Source organism: Microchirus variegatus, assembly GCF_963457635.1.
Source record: "Microchirus variegatus genome assembly, chromosome: 18".
NCBI lineage: Eukaryota > Metazoa > Chordata > Actinopteri > Pleuronectiformes > Soleidae > Microchirus > Microchirus variegatus.
In genome coordinates, this window is record NC_139819.1 from 1,977,830 (window position 1) to 1,995,036 (window position 17,207).

At 42.1% G+C, this 17,207-nt stretch overlaps 2 protein-coding genes across 2 annotated transcripts; both read right to left on the reverse strand.

Annotated features, from left to right (window-relative positions):
• Nucleotides 1-465: 465 nt before the first annotated feature.
• Nucleotides 466-7,680, reverse strand: oclnb (occludin b; the record flags this gene model as incomplete). Its single annotated transcript, XM_083905095.1, has 8 exons — nucleotides 466-564; nucleotides 689-730; nucleotides 821-992; nucleotides 1,846-1,950; nucleotides 2,076-2,191; nucleotides 5,760-5,924; nucleotides 6,146-6,848; nucleotides 7,628-7,680. The coding sequence occupies 8 exons, from the start codon at nucleotides 7,678-7,680 to the stop codon at nucleotides 466-468; spliced, it is 1,455 nt and encodes a 484-aa protein (XP_083761221.1).
• Nucleotides 7,681-11,614: 3,934 nt separating this feature from the next.
• marveld2b (MARVEL domain containing 2b) lies at nucleotides 11,615-15,959 on the reverse strand (the record flags this gene model as incomplete). Its single annotated transcript, XM_083905096.1, has 6 exons — nucleotides 11,615-11,731; nucleotides 13,068-13,118; nucleotides 13,204-13,375; nucleotides 14,333-14,511; nucleotides 14,600-14,635; nucleotides 14,730-15,959. 6 exons carry the CDS (start codon nucleotides 15,957-15,959, stop codon nucleotides 11,615-11,617), a joined length of 1,785 nt encoding a protein of 594 aa, XP_083761222.1.
• Nucleotides 15,960-17,207: the final 1,248 nt, after the last annotated feature.

A 17,207-nucleotide genomic window follows, 5' to 3' on the forward strand; every position in this document is an offset into this window, starting at 1 on the left:
TTACAGCTCAAAAATGCACAGACATGCTTATAACAGAGCTATTAAAACAAAATAAAATATTATTATTTACAAGGTACAGTCAGTGAAGGTGAGTCAAGTGATCTTGCCGTCACTTATTTTAAAAACTTTGTTAAAAAAATGACTAGTGCTCGACTAGTTCTGCTGCAAAAACGGACTTCAGGAGAAAAACGCACCGATTGTTCGTTAAAATGGTTCTTGCGAGAAAGAGAAATGAGTCGATCGACGACAATAAAACACGATAAAACAAAACAAAGTCAACAAGAGTCAACAATTTCCTTCACCTGCTCCGTCTCTGACGTCGCGTTACTTCCTCGGGTTTTTGGCGCAGATTTAACGATTAAAAAAAAATCACACAAACTCAACAGTTGCGATCGACTCAAACACAGTGATGGTCGGCGAATCGTCACAGCTCAGTGACTCTCGGGGGTCAAAGGTGACGAGGGCTCAGGGTCGGCGGTCGTACTCGCTGATCTGTCTCTTGATGTGCGACAGTTTGGTCCTGAGGTACTTGCACCTCTTCTTCTTGATCTGGTACGCTGGAGACTAAAAGAGCACAGAGAACAATTCATTCACTGCATTTTATTGACAGTCATTTATGTTTTTGTTCTATTTCCAGGAGTAAAAACTTTATATAAATGATTATATATAGAGTATATATGAGCTTTACCTTCTTGAAATTCTTCAGTCTGGTGTATTTGCTCATGGCGTCCTGAGAGAAGATTGATAGAGGTTCATTAGAAGTGAGTAAAAAGACTAAAACCTCACTATTAAAGGTTATATGTTGGTTGCGCACACTCACCAGGAACTGTGGACTGCCTTCAGGGTGCTGGTTCAGCGCTTTGTCCAGATCAGCCAGGTCCATGTTGACGTTGTCCAGCTCGGCCTGCAGGTCCTTGTACTCCTGGTGATCGTGGTCGAACTCCCGCTTGTAGACCAGCCGCTCCTGTTCGTCCACGACAGAAGGAAACAACCTGACGGACCAAGAAAAACAAGAGTGGGATTACTCGCCCGGGTCACGTCAGGTTAGTGTATACGCTGAAAGATATCGTCTCTCTGGACACTTTTTAAAGGTCACATAGAGTGGTCCTGTTGCACATATATGTTAGTTATGGAGGTCTACTTACATACATTAACTTGTTTTTATGGTCAAAAACCTCCTAGTTGCTGTAAACGAGCTGATAGAAATCTGTCTTTTCTGACGCCGTTTTCCAGCCGCGATATTTCAGACATAAATCTGGCCCCCGAGAAGACAGAGTGTGTTGTGATTGGCCAGTACCCGGAAGTGACATATTCAGCACACCCGCTCTCAGAAGCGCAGCAGCTCCCCCCTCTGGAACGGTGGATGCACTGCTACTCATTATCAAAACATTGTTTTAACGGTGTTTAAAAATAGCTTCTTCACGACTCCCCTGCCGCAGTCCCTTTGACGACCTTTGACCCGGAGTCAGGAGACGCCGTCGCTCGTGAAACACCTCCACAACGGACGTTATTCTTCTTCTGCGGTTCAATGTACGCAACCGGATGTGCCCGGACTAGTGCCCGGAGCAGGAGGATCTGCTGTTCCGGAGAACCGATGTTAATGTAACCGGACCGGGTTTTTTCAGAGATCTCGCTGAGCCCGAGATTACAATAAAACACAGTGTTCTCAGCAGTGGCTGAACTGTTTGTTTAGAACCCTCCGGGGCTTCGTAAACAAGGTAATGACGCAGATACACACTAAAAAAAACAGCGTTAATTGGAACTTCCGGTCTAGGTTCGCTTTAAAGTATTGTTAAACGATTTGGACGCAGCAGCAGAAACAACCACGAAGAACCTCATACTCACGCGCTAAAGTCCTCCTCTTCCAGGTCGTCCCCAGACTCCGCACCGGTGTCGTAGTCCTTCAGCCTGGTCTTCGGTGCTCCGATAGAGCTGCCGATGTCCGAATCTCTGCGAAGAATCAAAACGACATTAATTTTTACGCATTTGTCTTCATAGCTCAAATGGTTCTCCACGACCCAGTCCTGGAGACTCTCGGTGTAAAATAATGGTGTGATGCTCGTGTGAGGACTGACCCCGGCAGGTACAGAGGTCTGTTGTTGTCCACTTTGTCCAGATAATCTCGGGAACCCCAGACTCTGTCGTTGGCGTTGTTCAGCGGTACTTCAGCATCACCGGACACGTTATTGACCTGGAGGGGAAAAAAAACACCCAACAAAAAGCATCTTTAAAACAACAATCTAAACACAATATTTTTGTCCATGTAGTTCATCATTGTTGTCCTTTGTCCTGATGATAAAATGCTCACATTGCGTTATACAGTGACATAAACAATAAACAACACGGCAGAAGAACAAAATAAACACACTCCAACTCCTACACGAGCTGATAAAATAAACTAAAATAACTCATTTTGAAAAACCTAACTCTTCTTTTACCACTAATCGCACTTCTGTCCTATTTGTTCGTATGTTGTTCCGTTTTATCCGGAGTTTATTTTTTAATTCTTTAATTAAAGGCGCCATATGTAAGAATGTGGCCAAAAACGGTTACTACATTCAAATTCATAAACACAGAGGTCTTTTAGGTTTCGTTTTCCGACGTAACTGGCAACCCGCGGTCGCTCGGCAGCTGAGACTCTACCGACTGCAATGATTGGTAGACGGCGGTAGGTGGCGCCACATGACGCCAAAACAAAATGGTTTTTTTATGCAAATATTGTCTGTACTGTTGTTGTTGGTGAGTTCAGTTTGTTATATGAACATTATTCCTGAGTCTCTGTGACACATTAGGAGGATTTTACAGCCATTTGCTTTAGATTTATTACATAATGCACCTTTAACATTAAACTCAGGGCTAGGTTTTAATTTCCGACATTATTAATTAGCTAATTAATTTCCCCCCGAGCAGATTTTCTTGCCTCAGGTTTCGGTGTGAGTTGTTTTCTTTCTCTTCGTAACGCTCTCTCCCTCTCATACTTGCCCTCATTACAGCCACAGAAAACCAGTTCTGACCGTAAGATAAACAGACGTTACATGAGCCGCGTCACAAGGACCGACCGGTTCTGCTGCTTTTCCCTCCCGCATGCCTGAATACTACTGAAACCAGCGCTGCCGCGACGAACAGGAAGCCTCCGAGCCAGTACGACCGATGACGGAGAAAGTTCACGCACCTGGAATGAAAGCTATGCTGTGATGAAAGCAGCAGCCTCCAGGTGCCAATACATTCATGTGTGGCACCGTCATAAAACAAAAAAAACCCCTCCAAACCATGACTGTGACAATACGGGAAATGTAAGATAACTTTCTTTAGGGTTATTCTTTTAAATACGCTCCGTTACCGAATGGCGTCGTGTTGTTTATATTCAGAGTTGCTGCATGAAAACGTCGCGTTAACGGCGCGGCACGTCGCGCTACAACTTGAGACTCGACACCAAAAAAAAACAAAAAAAAAAGCCACACCCAGAAACTGCAAATGAAACCGTCCTACGAGCTCCACCGCGTCTCACCTGACAAACACTCAGGTGTAATTCTACCTGTGTGAGCGAGGATGCTCTCATTCACATCACTCACTCCACTTCCTTCAAGTCAAACACAACGTAAAGTCTACTATGGCACTTAAAGACGCGCGGGGGATTATTATAGGGCTCCCAGAACAAGTTTGCTGAATTTTTTCAAACTTTTAGTTAAAATATTCTTTTAGAAACATGTTCTGAAAATCATTTGTTTACTAATTCAAAATATAATTATATTACAGTTCGGTCCCTACAGTTAGCACTTCAATGAGTGACAATAAACAGCAGTAACATCAGATTACAAAAGATTAAGAGATTAACTGGCAGAAGTAAATGTGATGAAATTTAAATAGTGGCTTCACTGACAAATGCCAGCAACAACCCACACATTCTGTGTATGTTTTTAGTAGTTTTGACCCTTTTCCTAGTAGCATTTTCACATCCTGGTTTGCCACCTTAGCTCAGCAGTCATGCTAGCAAGGGTTTCCAGTCAAAATGCTCAAAACTAAAAGCCTCACTACAACCAGAGGAGACACAAAACAAAACACCTGTAGTGAAGATACGTTAAAAAAAAAAAATAATAATAATAAATAAAATTCCGAAAAAGACAGGCCTAGCTGTGGCTAATTTTCTCTTTTAGCCATTGTTAGCTAACCAACTCGAACTAGCAAGCAATAGCTAGCCATTTTAACTATTTTCTGACCTAATGATGACAAAGATTTGTGAAAATAAATAATATTATACAACATGGGGCAAAGCTTCAGTGTTTGCAAGGTTAGCTTAATTGTTATGTTCGGAATAAGGCGACATAAACACAAGCAAATTCAAAAAAAAAATACATTTATTTAAGCGGATCTTACACCAAGTATTCTGGTTATAACCTGAGAAAATTATGTAAGTTGTGACATTCTGTAGCTCAATTACTACGTTTTCTACCATGCTGCAGTGACGCAACTTTTTCTTTAAAATTGATCGTTTTGAATCGATAAAAAATTTTACGCGATTTTTACATGAAATCTAAATTCCAGTCCATTATTTGAAATTGATTTTTACAGCAGTAAAAAGTTAGGAAAAGAAGTTGTGTGGCCATTTAGCATGTGTTTTATTCATAATAACAAGAATGCATTGTATTTATATAGTGCTTTAAAATGTAGTCAAAAGCACCTCACAGAATCAAAAAAAAACATTAAACAAAAACAACAAATTTCAAGCTAAATCTATTTTGCATTATAAAACGTAAAAACAGTGAAAATAAGCAGCAGTAACAGGAGATTAAAAAGAAGATTAAACAGCACATTTAAATTAGCAGATTAAAAAGCACATTTAAAAATGTGTGTTTTGAGGGTGGTTTTAAAAAGAGGGGGCGTTCCTGAGGCCATGAACACAATCATAATTTGAATTATAAAGAGTAATGTCAACACTAGAGGAAGCACAAACATCTCAACGTCAAGGCCGCTCAGTTTCCCACAGTGTCAGCACAGTCTCCGTCACAAGAGATTAATAAAAACTCTAATCTGGATCAACAACAAATTCCGATCATTTCTATATTGGGCCCAAGAAATTTCCTCCAAATCCAATTATGCTGCTAACAAACAAACAAACACCTTTTTAAAAAAGTTTTTTGAAAAAGTCATGATAAAAACTATACAATCCATTCGTCAAACTTTTTGATTTTTCATCACAGCAGACGTGAATCCTACGACACGTCAGGGCCCCTCGCTCATAAATTATGCTCCTGTCTGAAAGAAAAACCCAAACATACGAGAAAATTGATGAGTGCCACTTCAGATTTTAATGCACTACACATTTATTTATTATTATTTTGAGAATATTGTGGTATTTCTTTAGTTCTAGGGATGCAACGATTATTTGAGTAATATTTTCGTACAGAATCGTGGTAATTTATGTTAAGATTATAGATCAGGGATGGATAAAAGTCCATCACTTACTCTAAATGTTTGCGACAAAATGGTACAAAACCAACTTTTGTTTAACGATTAATCATTACACTTTTACGAGGTTTCTTGAACGCATCTCGAAGCTGCTTGTCTAATGCTCGACGCGCTGTAGATGACACAGACATGAGGACACTTACGAGCGTCTTTGACTGCATCTCGGGAGTTTAGAATTTGACGACTCGTGCGGTCGACTATTCAAATAGCATTTATAAATGTGCTTTCAAGTTGTGCGTAGTTTAGCTACACGCATCGGAAAACATCATTCAAGAACAAGCGATCACACTCACCCAGTCCCCGACGCTGAAGTGTTGAGAGTCTGGGACGACCTTCACTTCCTCCCAGAGAATTCTCTCCTCGCCATATCGTCTGATCTGATTTCGAGTCTTCACGGCAAACACCAGCAGGATGATGAGGCCGACGAACACCAGGAAGCCCAGGACAATAGCGATGGCCTGAAGGAAAAGTTCGCCGTTAGCGCGCCGTTGTTTCAAGAAACTAAACTGCCAAAAACACTCAGAACGCTGTAGTATGTGTGCCAGGCCTGTACGTGGCGCAAAAAACTATAGACAGGAAGTTGCTGACAGAAGGACAAACTCACAGATAAATCAAAGGAAACTTGAAGTATCTGTGATTATTCGTGTAAACAACTGGCAGAACAACAAGCGTGTCTCACCTCTTGTGGCTCCACCACGCAGTAGTGGTACAGGTACTGGTTGAGGAAGATGCCCTGAGCCTGGGTCTGCGTCTGGTACTGCGCACACAGCTGACGGATCTGGCTGTAGTACACCGATCCCGTGGACTGAGCGGTGGGGTTCACCGCCACCAGGTACACGATCGTCGCGATGATCATCAGGAACGCCAAGATGGCGCTGATGATGATGGTGGCCAGGTAGAACTTGGCGGAGCGGGCGGTGCTTTGCCTCGAGACCACCAGCACAAATATGATGAGCACGGCTATAAACGTAATGCCCGCAATGGCGATGATGAAGGCTTTGCCGGCTTTGGGATCCATCTGCGTTCCCCCGTAGCCGTAGGAACCGCCGATGCCACCCCCGTACGACCCTCCGCCGTAACTGGAACCATAATTGGAGCCATAATTGGAGCCATAACCGCCGCCGTAGCTGCCGCCCCCAACGCCGTATGACGAGCTGCCACCACCAACTCCCGGCATCAGTCCACCTCCCATCCCCATCATGCTCATGTCATAGTCCCAGGCCAGTGTGGAGGCCACACAGGCAAACACCGCCACGCACATGATGACGATAATGATGCTTATGATCTTCATCACACCCGGTGGCGATGTCCAGCGGTAGAAGTGGAGCAGCTTGTCTCCGGGGTAGTAGGAAAAGGCCGGGTTGGAGTGTCTGCTGCTGTGGCTGCCGGAGAAAACAGGACGAACAAATCACTGTGACTCGTCGTAGAACGTTTATCACACTGTGCTAGCTTAATGCAACATTAGCTACCATCAGTCACTGCTTTTTGATGGTTTTTTAGACACATTTCTCACCTCTATAAGTGGTTAAAATGGCTAGCTATGGCTTGCCCGTTCGAGTTAGTTAGCTAACAATGGCTAATAGCCACAGCCGTTGCCTGGAGGAGGAGCTGAGGTCAAAGAGTGTGGCCGTTCACCTTCAAACTGAAATACAGTCAATACCATTTCACCTCTTGTCCCTTTTGGGGTTTGGAATCACAGGGTACTGTACGATACGATACGCGATACATGGTCCGCGATACCAACAATATCACAATTCTGTGATAATCAATATATTGCAATAAAACTGGTTTTCTGACCAGCAAGAATTGGGCACCACTAGTTTTTTTCGCTGGTGTTGAAGACATTTTCTTGTCTCCTCAAAAACAGTTGACAACAGCATGTTTTTTGTTGTTGTTGTTTTTTTGTGCGATGACATGTCGAATCTCTTGCATAAACACGTCGCGTCTGCTCACGTGAAAAAACCATCAGGGTCGACTGATGACATGTCGCATTCCTGAAGGAGTGTACCATTTCATAGGGGTTAAGTTGACATTGACATTTCAAACATTTCCTTTGCTAAACGTTGGAGATTAACATGAGCAGGTACTAAAAAAACAACAACAACCAGGTAACAGGTTCTATCACTGATGGAAAAGCAGCACAAGATGTAGGTGGACTTACTGTTTGCCTCCACCAGGCTGGTACGGTGGGGGGCTGTGTCTGGTTCCCGGCATTCTGATATCCGACTGAAAAACTCTTCTTACTACAAAAGAAGAAGAAAAATTACTGTAATACAAACGTGATGATCAATATCTAGGTCAAATCAACACTTTCCTGTGGTTGTTTATCACATTTCCCTTAACAACTCAATTAAAAACTAAATTAACCAAACCAATTTTACTACTGTACTATCGTTGGGTTTTTATTACGCATTAACACAGATGTTTACAAAAAGCACTGGTTTGATCTGCCTTCAGGCCGTCATGATCTGCTTTATGTGGCTCGACACGAGGCCACGGTTTCTTTTAATATTTTACCGTAGTTATTTCCTTCACAGGGGGGACACTCAAACTGTCATTCCCCCTTCACTCTTCCTGAAGTACCCGAAATAAAACAAACAAATGACAGTTTCTAAAGTGATTCAGTTTTAATGATTTCTTCATTATACGAAGCAAAGAAACCATAAAATATTCACATTTAAGAAGCTGGAAAATCTCAAAAAAACTCTTGATCATCGCTTAATCGGTTTCAGTGAATTGTCGGCTTCTTAAATGTGAATATTTTCTGTTTTTCTTTGAGCTTCAGTCGTTAAAACTAAATCATTTTTAGTTTGTGGACATAACGTTTCGACATTTTTTTGATGATTAAACTAGAAAATTGCTGTTTATTCAATAGAGTTGCAGTTTTGGTGACCTATTTTTGCTGTGTGTGTGTTTGTGGTGAAACAAATGCAGCAGCAGCTCAGTATGAGGGTGGAGATCACACACACACACACACACACACACACACACACACACACACACACACACACACACACACACACACACACACACACACACACACACAGGTGAAACAGCACACACACACACACATTCCCCTCAGGCTTCATCACTTCCCTGCTTCAGTTTCTATTTACATTTCCACAAAACTCTCCACACATCACAACCAAAACCAACCAACTAACTAACTAACAACTAAACACCTAGCTTACAACAACTCACCAGGCACGAGTGAGGTTTAAATGGAGCCTTTAAAACAATTTAAATGTACTAAATGTACATTTTAAGGCTGAATTCAGTGAATTAAGATAAAAATATATCACACAAAATGAAGATAAACTACTTCACACACGGTGAAACAAACATAAACACGTAAACACGGCACATCTAAAATGGCGTCGCTCCAATTAAACGCAAATTGTTGATTTTTTCTTCTTCTTCTTCTTTTTAAACGCGCCGTCACTTCCGCCCTGTGTCACATTCACCTCCGGTTATTCACTCATTTTTTTTTATCGCTAATTAGTTTGTGTGTTTTAAAAAAAACAAAAAAAGTGTTCGCTTGTAAATTGTACTCACCTTCACTGATGAACCGTCTGATCGTCACTGACAACACAGCGAAATAACACACACACACACACACACACACACAGAGAGAGGAGACGCGCGCGGCCGCGACCAGTGGAGCACACGCGCGCGCTCACCGATGACAATAAGACGCGCCTACAGGTGTGTGCTGGTCACGTGGGCGGTTCCCCAGGTAGTACAGGATTAACCTGTCCTCTATCTCTCTCTCTCTTTCTCTGGTTTACCTCTTATCCTGCTTTACTTTACTATTATCATTTTTGCTTGTTTAGTTATTAATGAATACTATTAGTAGTAGTACTATTAGTAATAGTACTACTTGTAGTAATAGTAGTAATATTAGGGCTGTAAACTATGAATAATTTTCAAATCATTATCACAACAAAAAAACAAGGGATTAAGCAAATTTTACAAATGCAAATTTAGGAAATTAATTTGTCAAATGCAGTAAATTTGGCAAATGAAGTAAATTTAGAAAATTTAGAAACAAATTTAGCAATTTTTTTTTTACAAATTTTGAAACTTTAGCAAAATCGTCATTGCGATGTGAATCAAGGGATTAAGCAAATTTTACAAATTTAGCAAATTAATTTGTCAAATTAATTAAATTTAGCAAATTTAGCCACATTTTACAAATTTTGCAATTATTTTACACATTTTGTTAGTTTAGCAAATTTCACTAACTTGGTAAATGGAGCAAATTTCACTAATTTAGCAAATCTTTATCACGATGTGAAACAAGGGATTAAGCAAATTTTACAAATGCAAATTTAGGAAATTAATTTGTCAAATGAAGTAAATTTGGCAAATGAAGTAAATTTAGAAAAGTTTGAAACAAATTTAGCAATTTTTTTTTACAAATTTTGTAACTTTAGCAAAATCGTCATTGCGATGTGAATCAAGGGATTAAGCAAATTTTACAAATTTAGCAAATTAAGTACATTTTTGCAAATTTAGCAACATTTTACAAATTTTGCAATTATTTTACACATTTTGTAAATTTAGCAAATTTCGCTAACTTTGTAAATTTAGCAAATTTCACTAATTTAGCAAATCGAAAACTGCATTTCAGTGAAAATTTAGTGCCACAATCATACCACAATTTTTGTGTTATTTATTGTATAAAACGTGAAATTGGGAAGGTCAAGTCACTATTTATATATTAAATTCAAAGGGTTTTATCATCTAAAAGTCAAAGCTATTGTTATTTAATGTAAGAAACGTGTGTGAAACCTTTTTATTGACCTCGTCTTCTACATTGAAAACGTTAAATGTGACCTGTGATCGTCATAAGTTTCAGATAATGAACAACAACAGTTTCATTAAACTAAAACAATGACAGTCTATTGTGTTGTGATGTAAGACACAGTCATAGTATTGGTATTGAGAAATTAAAGTGAAACCTGGGATTGAAAAACTGGTTTTCACTTTACACACGTAGTGTATGTAACATGTAGACTTTTTAAAAAACTTATTTAGACAAAGAATAAACAATAAAGAAATAGAAAAACCTATAATATAAAAGGCATAATTTTGTTTTACATCATTAATCGTGGACTTAGTTTGAACAGTGACTTGGCAAAAACAACAGAAGTGTCCTTTTTAAAAAGTATATTTAAAAAAAGAGGCATCACTGGTATGAAAACATACACACATTATTTGGAAATACCAAATGTACAACTTTACATACGCATCAAACTCACCAAATTTCAAAATAAAAGTGTTCCATACACAGTTCACCAAAAAAAAAACAGATTTCTGACACAAAATTAATCTATTAGTTTAAAAAAAACATAAACAATAGAGTGGTGAAATTCTACACAACAACAAACAGGAAGGTTTATGGAGATCACATTCACTTCCACTGTACGACACAAGCTGCAGCACAGACTTTATATTATATACAAACAAAAACAAACTAATGGACAACATTTCTGTGTCTGCTGCTTCAGTAACAGTGAGTCCGGTCTTTTAAAGCGTGATTACAACTAACGCTCAAAAGACTTTTCCTATTAGAAAACAAATTGTGTCTCTCTCTCACACACACACACACACACCAAACTCCATTAAAAAAATCAAATCAGCGATTTCACATCACAGCATTTGGGGGAAGTCGTTGATCCACTGATGCCTCAAAATAAGTCTAAACGCGCTCATTTGGCAATATGCATTTGAAATCTTTCATTCCCGATTAACCTCAGTGGCACAAAGTGACCACACGGGGCAGCAGTAGACCAGCGCCTCCTGTGTCAACGTTTTTTTCTATGGACTTTGGTTGCGGGAGAGCGAGTGGCAAAAAAAATGGCAAAAATTGGCTTTTCCTTCAGTTTATATAAATCTAATACATCCACGCTTAAAAAAGAAGCTGAAATCTCTCTTTAAAACATATCTACATAAAGTCCATCTATATGTACGTCAAACAGTGATGATTTACATCGGCAGTTTTTCTACGCGTGAGCAAAAACTTCTCGTTTCGGCTCGTAAACAAACGGCGGTCGACGGCGACGACAACAAGGCACGTCCACAACGACGATCAGAGCCACTGAGACACAGGGATTCCTTGAATTAAGGGTAAATATCCAGCGGCTCAGTTGGCGTCGTTCCAGTCGGCCACTTTGTTGTACTCCTGAATCTTCTGCTTGATGTGCGAGAGCTTGTTCTTCAGATAATCACAGCGGTCCCTTTTCTCCACGAACGTCGGGTCCTGACGAGGAAAAAAAACACAGAGGTATTGACCTCTAATGAGTTTTTTGTTTATGTGGAGCAAAGAAACCAGACAATATTCACATTTAAGAAGCTAAAACGATCTCAAAAAACCCTCAAAACCGATAATCAAAATAGTTGAACTATCCCTTTAAAGGTCCCCTATTGTGCAAAATCAACTTTTTAATCTTTTAGTACTTATATTTGGGACTCAGGGGGCCATACCAGTCCCCAAAATGTGAAAAAAACAAGACTCAGTCATGTTTTAGTGGTTCCACTTTGTGTAAGTATAGGCGATAAAACACGCGATGTTTACACCTCCCGACCAAGTTACGACAGTGCGGACATTTCACCGTGAATGTTGGCACCCCGCCAGGCAGAGTACTTCACAGAGTACTTCACAGAGTACTTCACAGCTCCACCATAGCTCCCCCTTGTCCCTGTGAAATCGAGACTGCAGGCGAGGGAGGAAGAGCGGCTGCACAGCGGAGCAAAGTGTTTTACACAAACTTCCAGCCTCAGAAGATTTTTGTGTCCAGTGGATATATTTTATTTACGAAAAAAATGCTCACAAGCTTCACAAGCCCTTTGTCGTTGATCGCGTGTGTAAATTCCTATGCCGGAGGGACACCTTGAACGCACCAGTTACGTGCCTTCGGTTACCGAGTGGCGTGTGTGGATCGGTGATGCGACTAGCACGCGTTTGAAAGCACTGCAGAAAGATGTAGATGTTGTCCTACATTTCTTCTCAACCTAAGGCTGCCTTTCTGTCGTGTTTCCACGTTCTCTCCTCGTGTTGTTGATCCACACGTCAGTCGGAGCCGCAGTTACGCTGGTGCGTTCAGGGTCTTTTTCTAGCATGGGAATTTACATACACGCCTCGCGGCACATTAATCGTTTTTCTTTGATTTTAATGTTTTTATGATCGCGAGAAGCCAAAATTGTGGTCACTCTATGCATTACGGTGAAACTCAGTAACGACGGGTAAACGGAAATTACTATGGGGTATATGGAGCGGGGGTTGTGACGACGCTGCATGACAATAGGTGATAAGTGGTGACAGTTAGATCGACACTCCCCTGGAAGCAGTGGATGTGTGTTTACCTGGGTCTCATTCACATGTAAATGATCAGGCACAAAACCGAGCGTTCTGAAAAAGGCTGTTTTGGCAGAGTTATTGAACTGCTATTGTGCTTCATCCTTATGATATTTTGACTAAAGCATGACACAGACATGTTCATTAGGGCACCAGGACCTAGTTTAACTTGGGTTAATAGGGTATAATATGGGACCTTTAAAATCAGTGTAAATAAATCTACAAAAAGGTAAACACTTACAGCTTTCTTCCTCTGATATTCCATCAAGATGCCGTTGATTCTCTGCTCCTCCTGGACAAACGGTTAGCATGTTAGCAGATTACAGCGCACACGTACAGTACAATCTCCCGTGTGGATAAGACGGCGACTCTGTTACCATTTGGCTGGACGGCCGTGCGGGGAGGCTGCTCATCATCTTGTCCATCTCTTCAAACTTCGCCGCCATCACCTGGACCTCGGCGTGCAGCTCCTTGTACTCGGCGTACTGGTCCTTGAAGACGGCGCGGTACTGGTCGCGCTCCTCGTCCGTGCGTATGCTGGGATATTTACTGGAGACACGCGGGGAGAGGACAGACGTGGGTTAGTGTGTTAAGATAATCTGAACGTTGTTGTTGCTGTTCCACACGTGTGGAAAACATTAAAAGATGATAAACTTAAGATCTTAAGATCACGAAACACAGGGAAATCAACTGTTGTGCAGACTTTTGCCATTTTTGCCCTCAGTTTCTGTTTCTCTTCTCTCGTTTTTAGGTTTTTAAGCTGTATTTTTTCCATTTTTATACTCATTTTGTGTCGTTACGCTCACATCGTCATGTTTTACACACCTCATATTCTATTTTACACTCACGTGTTCATGTTTTACGACCTCATACTCTAACTTACGCTTTGCTTTTCTGTCTTCATGCTCCCAATTGTCTGTTATTACACTGAATTTCATGCTTACGCTTTCATTTTTGTATTTTTACGCTCTCATTTTTGTGTTTTTATGCTCGCATCGTCATGTTTTACACCCTCATTTTCCATTTTACGCTCTCATTTTATGCCTTTATGCCCTCAATTGTCTGTTATTACACTAATTTTCATTCTTATGCTCTCATTTTGTGGTTTTACGTTGTAACTTTTGCGTTTTTACACTCATTTACACTATTTTTATGCTCTCGATGTTCTGTTTTTACACTCAATTTAATTTTAATGCCCTCATTTTCTGGCTTTTTTCTTCTTCTTCACGTTCCGTGTGCGCGCACGCTCATAATTAAGGCAGTTAAACGACGTCATTGTTGTGCTCGTGTTCATTCTCCTAATTCTAACTTTGCCAAAAAATCTTTTTTCCAATAAAATATAGCGGCCTAGTTTCTAGTCTAGTGTCAGCGGCATTTTAAAGACCTCAGAACACGGGATTTAACGATGAAATGTCACATTTAAGGACAATGTCAAGACTTATTTGTGGATTTGTGAACACACACAGTGGTACACGTCTGTCTTTTATATCCATTTCATACACTCACGCCACGTAGTCGGCGATGACCAAAGGTTTGGGGATGTGTCCGGCAGGAATGTGGCCCTGCAGAATCTCCGGCTGCAGCATGTTGGCGGGGGCGCCGACGACGCTGTTGGCGGCGTCCATGATGTCGGGCTGCAGGGTGGGCAGAGGAGTCGTCTCCGAGGCTCTGGAGGACGGACCCAGCTGAAAGCGGAGGTCACCAAAGACACGAGGTCACTTCCTGTACGGCTTCATGTTTACGAAAAACAAACGCAACGTGCGACTTACTTACGATAGACAGAGGAACCGATGATCCCATTGTTTTCATCTAAAAGAAATGGGAAGAAGAGAAGGTGAGTTAATCACGCAGTGTGTGTCTGTCAGCGTGTGTGTGTGTGTGTGTCTGTGTGTGTGTGTCAGACCTCCATCGCCAGCCCCTCCTTCCTCATCCTCGCCGCCTCGTGCCTCCACAGCTTCAGACACACGATGGCGCTGATGAAGTACAGCACCATGGTGAAGAAGAGGAAGACGATGGCCGCCGTCTGACCCGCCTCGGTGCGACAGAACGCCCCGTTCAGGCCGTTGTTGAACACGGGCATGTTGCACATGCCGCCGCGCGTCGTGTCGCGCACGTACACCACGCCGGCGGCGATGAAGAGCACGGCCAGGACCAGGTTTACGCAGCACTCGGTCAGCGGCCACCAGGACGAGTCCAGCAGGATGGTCCTGTAGTACATGGACATGCCCAGAACGACCAGAATCACCGTCACGATCCACGCCACGCCGGCCACCACCAGGACGAACGGCGTTTTGGGGCCCGTGTATTGGTAACCGCCGCCGACGGCTCCGCCGAGTCCGGCGAACATCTGCGGCCCGGAGTAGCCGTACATGTTGAACCACTCGTTGTCTTTGTGAACGTACGCGCAGACGCAGGCGAACACGGCCGCTCCGAGGAGCAACTGCACGCAGCCCAGGATCCGCAGCAGCCCGGGCCACGACTTCATGTAGGCGTAGCGCATGTGGTACTCCTCCACGCGCTCCTGGTACGTCTGCGACGAGACGTTGCTGTGGACGCCGGACGCGGACGTGATCGCCTCGGCGCCGAGCATCAGCCCGTCCTGCTCTTTGCTGGTGACGTAGCTGGCTCCAGAGTTACCGTTGCGGTCCCAGTACGAGCCGGGGAGCGACGGGGACGGAGGGGCGGAGTGAGGCGGGGAGCAGGGGACGCCCGGCGTGGTGCGGCTCTGCTTGGACGACGGCGCGGGAGAGTGAGGAGGAGAGGGTGGGTCCGGCGGCGGCGGGAGGGACCAACGCTTGCTGCCGCGGTTGCCGCTGTTGCCGCGGAAGAAGTTCTTGACGGAGTCGGGGATGAAGCGGCGGACCGGCTTGATGTCCATGGCGTCGCAGTCGCCCTCTGCTGGCTCATCGTCGCTGGGCGGGTAGAAGGACTCGGGTCCGATAGCCGGCTGTTCTGGTAGAGGCGGCGGAGGAAGCGGGTCTAAGCTGACGGCGTGTCCCGGTCCGTGCAGCGGCGGCGGAGGCTGCGGGAAGTCCTTTTCCGGCCATGCGTAGTCGTTAGGGACCTGGTCATAGAGGGGGAGCTCCCGGACCCGGTCGAACCTGGAGACAGAACCAACTCCACCTGAAGACATCAGGACCTGGACTCTGATCACTGCAGAGGGAAAACATAAATAATATTATAACTGATGTAAACACATGGGTCCAGGGTGAAATAATTAGCATTTGGCAGAAATTAAAGATAAATTAATGATTACAAATGTTTTATTTTCAGGGTACAATCACCAAATATAAATTATTGCTGCAACTAGCAATTATTTTCAAAACTTGCATCTTATTTTGAAAGAATAACTATTAAAAGAGTATTAGTATTCATTTTAAATCCACAAACTTGCCATAAATTGTCCTTTAAATGTACACATGTGCAGAACAAATCGGGTTTCTACAGCAGCCTGTAAAGGACAAACTAATCATCCCTTTAATTAGGTTGCAACATGAAAACATGAAGACATCTTAATAAATGCTGCACACTGTGCCTTTGAATGTGACGTTAACATTAATCACTTAACAATTTCACTTTATTTTGGCTCTTTTTTAATAAAAAAAAATATAGTGTGATGTAAGCAGTCACATGACCTCGCAGGTTGTAACACCATTTGAAAAAAAATAAAAAAAATAAATAGTAAGAGTATTTTTTTAAGATTCATCAAAGTCTTATTTCATTTTTAAACTGATGCATGTTGGGGTTTTCTTTCATTTGCATATAAATAAGTCCTATAAAGATGTTCCTGCATATTATTTTAAATCAAAATAAAATCCACTTTATATAAAATAATCTCATAAAACTATAAAATAATATAGAAATACATATAAAATAAGTTATACATTACATTATGTTCACAGTATTACCAATATTCGTGATTCAAAAAGAACATTTTCCCATCTTTTTAACATTGGTTTGTTGGAAACACAACACAAAAGACTATCGATTGTTGATTTGATAGATTTGACTTAACGCAGCCACCATCCATCCATCACTCCCTGTAACATCTATGCTAAGCTAACTGCTAAACCGTGGCTACTCACAAACACCTTGTCCTAACAGTCGTAAACATGCTAACACGAGTCGGCAGAAAACACGTTAGCCGAACATTCCACCACTTCCACTTCCAGACGAAACGAGTAAAAGAATAAATCAATATTTTACATTTGAAAACGCTAAAATGTGATGGTTCAATGTGATATCGACAAACACAACAGGTGTTAAGGACAGGTGCGACCTGCTCACTCCGTGACACCGTGTTCAACCGTTCATATTCCGGCTATTAAACGAAAACACGACGCTTCAAATTCAACATTTAAACACAAACTCACCTGTTGAT